At 43.7% G+C, this 14,623-nt stretch overlaps 1 protein-coding gene across 4 annotated transcripts in view; it reads right to left on the bottom strand.

Moving 5' to 3' along the window:
- LOC149320193 (beta-arrestin-1) overlaps positions 1-14,623 on the bottom strand; it is a 114,040-nt gene that overhangs the window by 54,877 nt on the left and 44,540 nt on the right. Inside the window, exon 1 of one of the 4 annotated variants that reach the window (XM_089513115.1) lies at positions 3,133-3,351. The exons of 2 other annotated variants lie outside the window; for them this stretch is intronic. In XM_089513115.1, the coding sequence (XP_089369241.1) occupies positions 3,133-3,233 (101 nt within the window). In that variant the 5' untranslated portion in view covers positions 3,234-3,351. Of the gene's footprint in view, positions 1-3,132; positions 3,352-14,623 lie in introns of those variants that run through there. One more of the 4 variants, XM_089513116.1, reaches the window with a different exon arrangement.

Genomic DNA, 14,623 nt, shown 5'->3' with positions numbered 1-14,623 from the left:
AGAACCTAGAGATCCAGGAAACATTTCTTTATTTTCTTTATTAGTATTTAACATTAGTACAATCTCAGTATTAGAACAATTCAACCCCATTACAAACAACCCACTCCCTTTTCCATCCTTCCCCTAATTCATAGTACATAATAGAAATGTTGCTCTGCCAAACCTCTTACATTAGCAACTTCCATTCCAGTCCTTTACATATTTTTATAATCATATTCATCTAATTATTAATCCAAAACTTAACTTGGCCATTCAGTGGTTCAAATTCACCATTTCTTAGAATCGTAGAATCGTAGAGTTGGAAGAGACCGCAAGGGCCATCCAGTCCAACAAAAGTCTCCCACGTGATACCAAAAAAAGCCTCCTTTTATATCTCCCTTTGCTAGTTGTATTATATTGTTTTAATGTATTTTAAGCATTTTCATCTTCTAAAGCATTTGATATTTTAGCACTGAATTTCTTTTAATTATATATATTATAGAAGCATCGTTCTGTTTTCAGTAGAGCTGGCATTGCCAAATGGTTTCCAATGGCACTTCCATGCAGGACCCATGCACCAGTCCAATTTGGAAATGTAAGTAATGCACAGAAGGCATTGAACACTAGATCTCACCATGGGCACAGCTGAGGTTTTGCCATAGCCAACACTTGAGCATCTAAAAATCAGTCCAGGTCCAGGGACAACAGCCAAACTATGAATCTTGATTTATTTATTTATTAAATGGGAATGTATTTCCATCCAGAACAGGCTTGCCAACAAATGGCTAGATCTAATTTCAATGTGTTCACTCTTCTTCCAAAAAAAGCAAAACCATTGTGGACACTGTCTTCAAGAGAAACATTATTCAACTAAAAACATCTTAATTTTTATATATATATATATATATATATATATATATATATATATTCATCTATATAATTTATCATCTCTCTCTCTCTCTCTCTCTCTATATATATATATATATATATATATATATACATTCACCTATATATATATATATTCACCTATATATATGAAAGGGTAATGCTCTAGATAGATACTTCCCATCCAGCCCTGCCTTTTTAAAAGAAAAAGACATTCCAGTCCTCCTCTGTTCAAATGGGTTAAATCAGTGGATCTCAAATGGTGGAAAGAGACACCAGGGAGGAACAAGACTTGCTCTGCATCTGCACTGCAGAAATAATTCAGTTTGACACCACTTTAATGGCCACGGTTCAATGCTATGGGATTCTGGAATGTGTAGTTTGTTGTAGCTTTGCTCTGGTGCCACCGCAAACTACAGTTCCCAGAATTCCAAAACACTGAGCTGTGGCAGTTAGTGGTGTCAAACCAGATTGTGGATGCAGCGCAAGTAATAATCTGGTTTGACACCACTAACGGCCACAGCTCAGTGTTACGGAATTCTGGGAATTGTACCTTGCCGTGGCACCAGAGCAAAGCTAGAACAAACTACACATCCCAGAATTCCACAACATTGAGCCATGGTTGTTAAAATGGTGTCAAACTGGATTATTTCTGCAGTGCAGATGCAGCCTTGGAAACCCTGATCCCGCCTCCTCTTCCCAAATGTTTTCATGTCTAAAATCTACACATGCATTGACTTAATAAAATGTGAATGTACATGAATGTGTGAATGAAAATATGCACACTAAACAAACAAAATATTTTTACGCATATGCTACGTTGAATGGGGGGGGAGACGTCCGTATGTAAAGGGAGGGTCCCAAGGATAAAAGGTTTAGGTACCACTGGGATAAATGAGCACCTTCAAGCAGAAAGATTTGCCTGTTCATTAACAAATGAGACCCTTTAAAAATGTTTCCAACAGGTGTGATGACAAATAGGACTAGAGCAGCATTACTGACGTCACTGGCGCTGTGCAATAGACCCTTATGATACCAGATTAAACCAACACCATACTAATCCGTTTATGTCTACTAGTTGCACTACTTAAGCTTTGGAGGAGAAAGTTCACTTGGCAGCTAAATTTTTTTTTTACAAAGCCCCAGAAAAATTAAAAGAAGAAATACATTCTTTCCCCCGTTTGAACTTGTTATTTGCCATCCGTGATTTTACTGGCGTTGTCCAATAGACCCCTGTGATCCCATTCGGTTTAGCTCTGGAAGCTGCCCTTCTTAAGCTTTGGAGAGGAGATTTTGTTTGGCAGCTGAAAAAGTTTAACAAGGCCCCAGAAAAATTAAAAGGGAAAAAATACATTTCTTTCCCTACAGTTGGGTTTGTGGTTTCCCATCAGTGATGCCACCGACACTGTCCAATAGGCCCCTGTGATACCAGACTAGACCAACACCACACCATGAGTTACATTTCTTAAGCTTTGGAGGAGAGAGTTCACTTGGCAGCTAAAATGATTTCATAAAGCCGCAGGAAAATTAAAAGAAGAAATGCATTTCTTTCGCAACAGTTGAACTTGCTGTTTGCCATCGGTAATGTCACTGACACTGTCCAACAGACCCCTTTGATACCAAACTAGACCAACACTATACCAATCCATTTAGCTCCACTAGTTGCGCTTACGCTTTGGAAAAGAGACTTCATTTGGCAGCTAGAAAGGTTTTACAATGCCCCAGGAAAATAAAAAGAAGAGATGCATTCCTTTCCCTGCATTTAGATTTGTTGTTTGCCAGCCATCATGTTACTGGCACTGTCCAATAGACCCCTGTGGCACCAAATTAGATCAACACCAACATCATTCAGTTTTGCACCACGACTTGCACTTCTTAAGCTTTTGAAGGCGAGAGCTTACTTGGAGGGCTAGAAAGGTTTTACAAAGTCCCAGAAGAACAAATAAGAGAAGAAATGTACAAATATATTTCTGCATCCCTCCGGTTGGATTCTGGACTCACCAGGCCCAATCTTTTAATTTCTCCTAGAGTTACAGGGGAAAGAAAGCCCCTTTCAGCACTTGATCAGAAACGGTTGTGCAACAGGAAAGCTAAGCTAAATCTTCCTCGACATAGCTGAAGGATTTCATTTTTTCAAAGCCATGCTGCTGTGGAAATGTTATCATCCGGACCAGAGCAAGTGGTCCCCCACAGAGGGAAATGTCTTTGATTCACGACCGGATTTTAGCCACCGTACCCTTGTGAACCTGTCCCCATGCAACCCCTTACCGCTTGGTAACATCTTCCATCATCCTGCTACTGGAGAGTCCATTGATGTCTCTGAACCCACCGGGGGACTTGCCGGCTGAGTCTCCCTGGGCCCCCTTCATCTCCCCCAGGGCTGGCACACCAAGAGGCGGATGAGCTTTGCTTGGCAAGGCAAAGCCAGAGAGCGTCTCCTTCTCTCCGTCTCAAGAGTGCTTGGCTCAGTCTGCAGAAACCCTGTGACTGGAACGTCGAGGACTATTGTTTCTTCCCAACCGAACATCACCATTCCCTCCCCTCCCTGCTGCTTCTCTCTGTGCCGAAAGCGCTGGAGCCACACAGAATGGAACATGCAAGCAAGCAACCTTTGTGTTTTTCCCAAGACATGGGCGTTCAGATCCTTTCCTGAGCTTCAAAGAGCTCACAAAGGAAATCCAGCTGTTATACATGGCCCAGATGCTTCCCGTAAAAAACACACACCGCGCACACACACACACACATGCACTAACAACCGAACGCTGGCCAAAGATGCGTCAGATTGCTTGAGATGGAAAGGCAGTGCTTTGCTCTTGCATGTTATTGTCACGTACAGATTCTCTCTCTCCCTCTGTTTTCCCCAGCTAGGGCTATCACTAAAGAGGTGCAGGGGATGTGACCAGCACCAGGTGACACTCTAAGCGGGGGGGGGGGGTGCACCACAAGTCAACCTTGCACCATTCACCAGGGGTGTCACTAAGGGGGTGCTGGGGATACAGCACACACCAGGTGACACTGAAAGAGGGGTGACACCACAAGCCAACCTTGCACCATTCACCAGGGGTGTCACTAAGGGGGTGCTGGGGATACAGCACACACCAGGTGACACTGAAAGAGGGGTGACACCACAAGCCAACCTTGCACCATTCACCAGGGGCATCGCTAGGGTGCGGGAGGTGCAGCCTGCACCAAGTGACACTCTAAGAGGATGATACTACAATTCAACCTTGTAGCATTCACCAGGGGCATCCCCAGGGGGGTGTGGGAAGTGCAGCTCAAACCAAGTGACACTCTGCACAACATATGGCCTAGAGGCCGCATGCGGCCCGCCAAAGGAAGATCTCCATAAAATCAATATAGACAACAAAGAAATTAAAATGGTTAAAAAGTTCCCGTACTTTGGATCAAAGATTGATTAGAATGGAGACTGCAGTGAAGAAATCAGAAGAAGAGTAGGAATGGGAAATGCAGCCATGAAAGAACCAGACAAGATACTAAAGACCAAAGATATTCAATTCAGCATTAAATTGTACAAGATATCATAGACTCTATCACCATGTACGGATGCAAGAGCTGGACAGTGAAATAAGTGAATAGGAAGAAAATAAATGCATGTGATATATCATGGGTGGCCAAGAAGACAAACAAATGCATCCTGGAATAGATCAAGCTAGAATTCTCCCTGGAAGCCAAGATGACTAAACTGAGGCCGTCCTATTTTGGCCACATCATGAGAAGGCAAACGCATTGGAAAAAACGAGAATTCTAGGAAAGTACCGGAAGCAGGAAGAGGGGAAGACCAAAGCCAGATAGATAGACTCAGAGAGATCACGAGTGCAGGACTTGGAGATGCCTCATCCACAGGGCCACCATGAGTTGAGACTGACTCAGGGGCAACTAGCAAGAAAAAGTCTGGAAAATCGGTATGTAGCATCTTTGGAACTACTGTAATTTCTGGAGGCAGGAGAGAAGAGGTTAGTTTCACAGATGGTGGAAGATCCTTTTGCATAGGATGGCGCTGTAAGGGTTTCTTCCCTGGTAGGGTAGGCAGTATCTCTCCCATCCCTCCATCATTCCCCCAAAAAACTCTCTTGTGGTTCCACCATCACTGCAACATCTCCCAGCTTTCACGCCTCTCGCACCCGGGTCATCCCCACTGGGTGATTGTCTTGTGTGATTTTGGCAGATGCCACATGAGGCTGCACCAATAAATAGATGCAACCCAGCCCATCACATCATTAAACCGCTGTTTAACTGGAAGTGAGCCCACACCTTTCAGCCGTACTGCCCAAGATAAATGTCAGAGCTCATTACCACAGGAGTCATAGCAACCTACCCTCCGACTGTCCCCAATTCCCCGGATTAACTAATGGATTCAAATGACGAGACAAGAGATTCCACCTAAAAATTGCGAAGAATTTTTCTTTACTGTAAAAGCTGTTCGACAGTGGAATCCGTCGCCTTGGAGGGCGATGGTCGCTCCCTCTTTGAGGGTCTTGGATGGGCATCGTTCAGAAGTGCTGCAGTTGTGCATTCCTCCATGGCATGAACTGGCACTAGATAGGATCCCTTTCCAACTCTATGATTCTACAGTGAGCCTCCATGTCCATAGATCCTTTCTCTACAGATTTAAGCAGCTACGGCTTCAAAATGTTAAAAATATATTTGCTGTTTTGTTGTTGTTAACTCGACTCATGGCAACCCAGTGGATAAGACATCTCCAAGCCTCCCTGCCCTCCACTGCTCTGCTCAGTGCCTACAAATTCATGCCCATGACCTGCCATGGCTGCCTCCTGTGGAATCCTGGGATTTTCAGTTTAGGCATTAAGAATTCTCACTAGAGAGCTTTAGGCTCCACTAAACAACAAACCTCAGAATGCCATAGGAGGCAGCCATAGCAGTAAAAGTGGAATAATTGTGCTATAACCATGGATCTAAACAAGCCTTCAATAAAGCTAAGGCTAGACGTGTTTTCACATCATCGTCTTCTTCAGTGGCTAATATTCAATAACACTTGATTTAATTTAATAATATATACTCTTGTAGTTCTTCCCACCAGACTGAGCCCAACTCATCTGTGTAGAATCCGTCTCAGAATAAGTATAAAAAAAGTCTCTTGCCTTTAGCTGCTCATGGTTAAAAGGCTATCAAATATGGATTTCCCAGGTCCTCCATTCCAGCCTTCTGTCCAGGAAGAATTTCAAAATGTCCTCCATTTTGAGCATGACTAAGAGGCATGAATTTGCCTTCATGTAAGTGATTTTAGCTTTTATTTGGTCATGTCCTCCATTGCTCTTGGAGGTCCTACATTTTGCAGTTCGGACATCTGGTCACCCTGGGATTGCCAAACACACAAATCAGTGGGTCCAAAAGCAAGTCAAGTCTGAGGGTGCATCTACACTATAGAAATAAAGCAGTTTGACCCCACTTTAGCTGCCATGACTCCATGCTACAGAATCCTGGGATCTGTACTTTTGCAAGACACTCTTTGGCAGAGAAGGCTACTAACCTTTTAAAACTACAAATCCCAGGACTCCTTAGGATGGAGCTACAGCACTTTAAAGTGGAGCATTACTTCCACAGTGTCGACTCACCCTGAAATCTTCCCAGAAGGCTTTGGGAACATTTCAGCATAAGGGGCACTCATCCTGAATAGATGACCAATTCAAGGAAATATAATTTTGGAAATACTGCCAGCTTGGCTCATGTTCACATCCCATCATCTTTCCCATCCCCTTTCTTCTTCTTTTCTCTATCTGCTTCATTCGTCGTAATCATACTTGGAAAATGCAATTAATTGTTTTAAAGAATCCATGCAATCTTCTGGCCTATTTGCATGTTTCTCCATCCAAATGACTTGCAAAGGTGTGAGATAATAGATATAAATAACCCATCCGGTCCCCTTATAGCAAATGTCTCTGGTCTGCATGTTGTATTACAACCATATCCAATTACTCCTGGCATCTGCTCCAGAAACCTAAACTTCACCCACAATGTTTCTTGGAGGGAAGAGGACGCAATTCTCCAGCTGATGCTTTTATCTTGAGGGGTCCGTTGCATTTCATGTTTCCTCTCCAGCTGGGTTTTGCTCATTTGCTGCCAGATGTTAACTTGCTCCAAGCTTCTCTCATCCCAGGAGCATGGCTTGGGTTTGCAGGGCATGAATGAAAGCCAGGGAATTGCACATGGGAGCACAGGAAGGATGCTCCTTTCTTGCTCGTGTAAGTAGTTCAACTTGTGAGTCACAGAGGCTGAGATCCTACATTATGCTTGTGTAGTGTAGCCTCTGTCTCTCATCCAAGAAGAGACACAGACTCATAGAATAATAGAGTTGGAAAAAACTCCAACGGCATCCAGTCCGACCCCCTTCTGCCATGCAGGAACTCTGAATCAAAGGACTCCTGACTGATGGCCATCCAGCCTCTGTTTGAAGACCTCCAAGGGGGAAGACTCCACCACTCTCTGAGAGATTTTCTTCCCTATTTCTTCCATTCAGCTGTTGATTTCACAATTTCCCTTCTCATTCATTTTCTTTTAATCTTGATTTCTTGATTACTTTAATTTTTGATTTTCCCCAAAATTCTTGATTATACCTCATGTCTCTTCCCAGTAACTTAAAACTGGAAGCCAATCTTTTTCTACTTTTGACATTGGTCTATTTTTCACTATAAACGTTAAACGATCTATTTCTGTTATTTCACTTATTTTATGCGTCCACTCTTCTATCTTCGGAGGATGAGATTCGTTTTATGTTTCACATGCACCTTAAACACATAGCCTGAAGGTAATTTCATGCATACATTTTTTTTAATAATGCTGAGCATTAAACAATGTTTGTGTACACTGAAGCATCAGAAAGCAAAGATGCCACTGCCTCAGCCACCCATGTGGACAATTTTGAATTTTGGATAATTTTGGATTTTGGAATTACGGATACTCAACCTGTATCAGCTTCTGCTGTTATGCCAGCTAGATGCAATCTTTGAACTGGAGGATCAATTGTGGTACATGTGCGACCATAGAATCATAGAGTTGGAAGAGACTCCAAGGGCCATCCAGTCCAACCCCTTTCTGCCATGCAGGAACTCTCAGTCAATGCATACCCAACAGATGCCCATCCAGCCTCTGTTTAAAGACCTCCACGGAAGGAGACTCTCTGGGGCTGGGGAAATTTAACCCATCCAGCTTACCTTCTACTATCTCTTCCACCAAACTCATGCAGAACACTTCTGTTAGCCGAGCCTGTTTGCCATGCTCCACATATGTGTGTGCATAAGCCAGAAATCTAGGGAGGGGATGCAATGGTGCTCCACACCAAAAAATGGAGACATATCTCAAGATGCAAAAAAAAATGTTTTATACATTTTTTAAAAATACATCGGGTTCTTTTACTAATAACACAACCATATTTTGAGCACCTTGAGACATATCTCCTGTTTCCTCAATTAAATTCCACATTGCAGGTAGATAATTTAATGCAGCACGTGTTTCTGCAAATGCCAAAGACGTTTCTAATATGAAATTAATATGCCAGAGCACATCCATCCTGAAAGGAGTAACCCCTGAACACCCCCCCATCATAAGCCATAAGGAAGCATCATCTATATTACCAGGGAAAACATGCAAACAGCCCAGAAGACAGTATTGACTCACAGCAGGTGGAGTTCAGCTGTTCCCAGGCTGCAACCGGAAGCCTTTCAATCCCCATTTGTTTGCTTGGAGAACCAGGGGAAATTACCACCTGATGCTGCTCTTTAGACACGGAGGGACTTAACCGGGCTTTAATTAGTTAGACAAACAATTGTGTCAAGGGAGGGCAGCATGCGAGACACCTTTTCCCTGCCACAACTTGGTCTGAGTCATTTGCTAGCCCTACAGACCACAGTCACTCCTATTTTAATTTTCCACATCTACAAATGTAAGCAATGAATATTAACCAAGTGTAAAAATACACAGCAGAGAACCTGTGAGGTGCTAATGGACTGACTAGTGTTGCTGTTGGTTTTCTTAGTTGTGTTGTTAGCCATGTGGGATGCAACATCTGCCACTGGAAAGGTACAACTATTGTTAACTGTCATCAAGGGGCGGCCTGCAGCCATCTCTTTCTTTGCTGCATTGGGGCCGAGGCAACTACACACCGTGGACTTGATCTAGCCTTTCTGCAGCACAAAAAGGGCACCATAGCTGTCGGCACCGCGGCTTTTTGGTGCTCCTTTGGCACTGTGCCATCTGGACGCAGAGCCAGAGGAGCGCCATGATGCCACCGCCAGACATGGGGCATGTAGCGTCACGTCAGCATGGGGGTGGAGTTGGGGCATGCGTTGTGCAGACGCCATGTCCCCACTCCACCCCAATGCTAGCCTTTATCGCCGGTTTGTCGAGGCTGCCAGTCAACTTTGACTTTGTTTCATTTGGAGAAGAGAAGGTTAAGGGGTGACATGATAGCCATGCTTAAATATCGGAAGAGCTGTTGTGCTGAGGATGGAGCAAGCTTGTTTTCTGCTGCTCCAGAGACTAGGACCCAGAGCAATGGATGCAAGCTACAGGAAAACAGATACTGCAACCACTGGGTAACTTTATGAGTGTAGACATATACAATGTAAGGACCATATAAGCTCTTGGCCTACACACACACACACGCACACACACACACACATTTGTGCACATGTAAACATGCGCACACACACAAGCGAGGATGATATTTCCATTCATCTAACAAAAGTGTTTGGATATAATTCAGATGCAGTCTGTGCTCCACTTTTAGAAAATCTAGGCTCTTTCATTGTCTTTCTCCCTCGGTAACATCCTTCCAACACCCCATTTTCTGAAAAACAGGAAAAATCTGATGTCTGAAACTTCTTATCCCAAAAAACTGGGCCAAAAGAAATTTGCCAGCCAGAGAGTCAGTTTTCTCTTTCATGTGTCTTATTTCCATAAAGGCTTCAGGGGGCAAGGGGAAGCCTGTGAAGAAATAAGTAGTACAGTAAATCAAAGCTATCAAATCCCATCCCAGGAAGGGTTATATCACAGTCCCCCAGTGAAGAAGAAACTGGGTAGGAGCAAGAGAGGTCATTATGGCAGGCTATCAAGCAAGAAGCCCAACAACAGGAGAGACTATACAAGGAGAATATACCAGGGAGAGGATCCAAAGGGGGAAGGAAGCTGGGAAGACAGAGATGCAGCAAGCTTCTTTGGAGAGGATGGAGCAAGCTTGTTTTCTACTGCTCTAGAGGCTGGGACACAGATTCCACCTCAACATTAGGAAAACTGGGGTGGCTTGGAGTATGAAGTGGCGAGTCCATTAACAAAACCCCTGTTATAATGTATTTTACATGTTCGTTTATATCTGTGTATGTACTACTCTTGCTGTTATTTAATTTGTTGCTGTTGTTGTTGTTTTGCTTTTATACTGCCTATGGTTTGTTAACTGAAATAAAGTCTTTCATTCATTCATAACTTCATGATGCTAAGAGCCTGGAATGTGGTGGAATCTCCTTCTTTGGAGGTTTTTAAGCAGAGGCTGGGTGGCTATCAGTCACAGGGAGTGCTTTTGTTGTGTATTCCTGCATGGCAGAATGGGGTTGCACTGGATGGCCCTTGGAGGTCTCCTCCAACTCTAGGATTCTATGTCTTCCTGCATGGCAAAAGGAAGTTGGGCTGGATGGCCCTTGGAGTCTCTTCCATCTCTAGGAGTCTATGATTCTATGACCATCCTGCCAGTTCAGGGTATGTGGAGAAGATACAAACTTATTGTGGTTATTGGCCTTCAAGTTGACTTCAACCTACAGCGACCCTATGAACAGGAGACCACCAGCAGCAATAACAACTTTGCCAGCAGGTTCACAGCAGAGCAATGCTCACTCCTGCGGTTCATTCCCAGCCTCAAAATGCCAAGCAAAAGCAAAAAGTATAGAACAAGGTCCCTAATGCAAACGCTGGACAAGTGCTAACATTTGGCCATGATGCTCAAAAGGACGCCAAAACCTTTGCTGCATATTCTGAAAAATGGGAAAATTGGCCTCTGCCTTTGCTCAGTTGTCTTCCTCTGCCTTGGATAGTCTGAATTGCCTGGAAGTCCTTTTTTCCCCTTTGCACATTGAATGAAAAATCAGCTGCGCATCACCCCCACTTCAGGGCAGCTGGCTGCTTCTGCAGAAGGAGACAACCGGAGGAAGGAAACAGCTCATGTGCAATCCATTTATCGATTAGACATTTTTTTCCACCCGTCTCTAGCCTTTTTATTTTATTGATCTAATAAGCTGAGACATTTGGCACAGCAGCCTTGGGCTTCTAGGTTCAGCCACAAGCGTAGCCCCTGGAAGTCAGGGCTGGAAGGAGGCCAAATCTTTCTTTGGATTGACGCTCTGGAGCTGATGACATTAATTCGCACCCGAGAGATGGATGGAGACAGAGGAGCCCGACTGGAAGGGACGGCTGGAGTGTGAACTCTGGGGACCAGCTCTCTCCCTTCCCTGAATGCCACATCGTCAGGCTATATTTGGACATTAATACCAGTTGAAGATTCAGGGGCTCATGGAGCTGGGAGGGACCTCAAGGGTCATCTATTCCAACCCCAGGACTAGAAATCCACTGCCAAAGTACCCTGAGAAGTAACCCTCAAACGTCTATTTCAAAGTCTGCCATGAAGATGAGTCCAAAAGGGAAATGTAGGGTATGTACCCTTACATCCAGAAGATCAATAAACTGAGTAACAGGGGGAAAGGACTCAGCAGGAATACGTATTTAACAATAATACAAAATCTTATTAAACCATAAATTGCATGTGTTTTACTACAATAATACAATTTCAAGCATCCAGTGGAATAATGAGCTCTATAAACCACTTTGAAAATGACCCCACAGCAAAAATATGGTAAAGTAACCATAACACGAGGCAGCCCATCTCCCAAAACTTTACAACTCACAATCAGAAATGAATAAGGTAATGTCCACAATTCAAATGTAAGTCCATTTAAAGAAGATATAAAGTTCTTGTAGTTTATATATTCCTTGATCCACTCTGGGGGTGGTTGTGTTCATTTTTTCTGTGCAAACCTCAGAGTAGTGCAGGGCTATTATTCCCCCTTCTTACTTCTTCCTTTCTAATGCAAAACATTCCTCTGCGGACGGAAAACAAGACGAATAGCAGGTAGTATGACCAAAGGAAGAAAGAAAATAATGATGATGAATGCCTAATATGAGAAAAAGGGATTTGCAGAAATATTTCGCGCATGGCTTTCTTGGGGAGTATAGTAATTCCTGGTAGAACGGCAGCTTCTTCTCCAAAGATAATGAGAACACTGTAAAATCTGCATCACCACCAGCAGCGTCTAGGGACACACTTCAATCGCTCTGCCAAGGCGCCAAATTGTCTCAAGACTGCGCTGCTCTGCAAAATGCGTAGAATTTACTGACGCAAAAGATTGGGGGGTGGAATGCAAGGAAAAGGGTGTGAAGGGGAAAATGTAGAAGGCCTGGGAGCACCATTGGAAGGAAAGGAATGGGAGAAAGGAGGACCAAAGGTTCACGCTTAAAATCATCACCATCATCATCAGTCATACATACAAGGATCCCCTATTGTGGTTGTGTAGTGTAAAGCTTCACATATGGACTTATGCATTAACTGCGCTACTCAACCCTCACGTATGTCTGTGCTTTCAAGGCACCTGTTCACTTATGGAAACCCTATAAATTTCATAGGGTTTTTTTTAAGACAAGGACTGCTCCAGAGGTTGCCTTGCCAGTTCCTTCCTTTGAAATATTGCTTACAAATAGCACCTGGTATTCCATTCAGGTCCCCCACCCAAGTCCTAACCAGGATTGACCCTACTTAGCTTCCAAGCAGAAGGGATCTGGTGCCTTTAGGGCATTTTGGCTGTTTGTGTATATGTGCCTTCAAGCCGTCTGCCGACATATAGGAACCCCATGAATTTAACGGGGTTTTCTTAGGCCAGGAATCCTCCGAGGTGGTTTTGCCAGGAGCCTCCAGCACCTGGCATTGGTTGGCAGTCTCCCATCCAAGGACTAACCAGGGCTGGCCCTGCTTAGCTTCTCAGATCTGCCAGGATCTGGTGTTTTGAGGGTATTTAAGCAACATATATACGCATATGTGGCTTCAGGTCACCTCTAAACTTAATGGAACCCCCACAAATGTCATCGAGTTTTCTTAGGCAAGCAATACGCAGAGTTGCTTTGCCAGTTCATTTCTCTGAAATAGAGCCTATAGCGTGTGGGGTTTGTTGGCAGTCTCCCATTGATATGCACTCCTGCATACCCCATGCTCTGTTCTGAGATCCTCATATTTTGATGTCTCATTATTTGAAGAGTGCATGTTTTTGAGAGATCTATGACCTTTTAAGAACACTAAAAGGTCAGTTTCCCAGGGGAAAAACGGAATCGAGATGTGTACATCCACGTAAACGAAATCATCCTATCTAAAATGCTTCTTTCTTCTCCCAAGCAATCTGCATTTCATCTCGAAACATGAGATAAAGGACCTCTTTGCATCCAAAGTAATAAGCCAACCTCTCTCTGCCTATCCCTTATTGCGTCCGCAGACAAACTTTTCCATTCATCCATCTCAGGGGCATCCCAAATCCAGTCCCTGCTTTTATTAAAATCATCAACCATTTTGGAACCTCATTGTCGATTCTTTGGACAAATAATTCAGCCTTTGTTACCTGGCCAGTTAACCTATCGCCTAAGGCTAGTTATACGGTATAAATATGGTTTCAAAACCTAGCCTCTGTGCACACAGCCCAGCCCACAAACACACACAAACTCTGTGTACATTCTTGAGTTAGCCTTGGACCTTCCAGTCCGAGCCACTCCAGCTTTCTGCAGTCTTCTCTTTGGACAGGTAATTATAACCCCATTGCAATCCCTAAAACCCCTGCTATCCCCTTTCCATATTTCCATTTCAGTTAGCTCTGTAGGCTATTTGTTTGGATCGCTACCTTGTGTGTGTGATTGCACGCTGCATATTTTTCTAAATAAAACCTTCTTAATTCACCCAGAACTTGGAGTCCTCCTAGTTAGTACTGGTATATACTGGTGCCCATGGTCCAAAGGTTACCCAACCATCTCAGAAAGCTAATTTCTCCAACACCTCTGGCAGACATCAGTTCTTTGGGTAACACTATCCAAGGACTAACCACAGCTGACCCTATTGAGCTTCCATGAACAGACGGGATCTGATGCTTTTATGTATTTAGGCAATATGTATATATGTGCTTTCCAGTCATTTGCTGACCTATGGCAACCTCATGCATTTCAGAGAGTTTTCTTAGGCAAGGTTTTGCCAGTTCCTTCCTCTTAAATGCAGCACCTGAGATTTGTGTTGAATGAAAACAAGGTGCAACTGAACCAAGGCACCAAAAGGTGCAACTAAACACACAACCATATGTACACGTATATCTGTGTGGAAATGCATTTCCAAGTGCAATGCACACCTATGTGCAATATTCAATGCAGATCCAGATGCAATGCTTAATGTGCATTTATATGTTATGCTCAATGCACATCTATTCTCCATGCTCACTGCACATCCTGGTGCAATACACAACATGCCATGCTCAATGTACATATATGTGTTATGTACACTGCACATCTAGGAGCACAGTATACCTTCCAACTGTCCTAATTTGGCAAAGACAGTCCCAGTCTTTAATTCCACTCCCTCAGTTGCTTCTAAAAAAGTCCCAGTTTTTCCTCTCCTCCTCCCACTTCCCCACTTCTCCGTGCCACTGGTGAAAACTGA

Source organism: Sceloporus occidentalis, unplaced genomic scaffold (assembly GCF_023333645.1).
Source record: "Sceloporus occidentalis isolate IW3139 unplaced genomic scaffold, rSceOcc1.0.p SCAF_2, whole genome shotgun sequence".
Lineage (NCBI taxonomy): Eukaryota > Metazoa > Chordata > Lepidosauria > Squamata > Phrynosomatidae > Sceloporus > Sceloporus occidentalis.
This window is presented reverse-complemented; position numbering and strand designations above follow the sequence as displayed.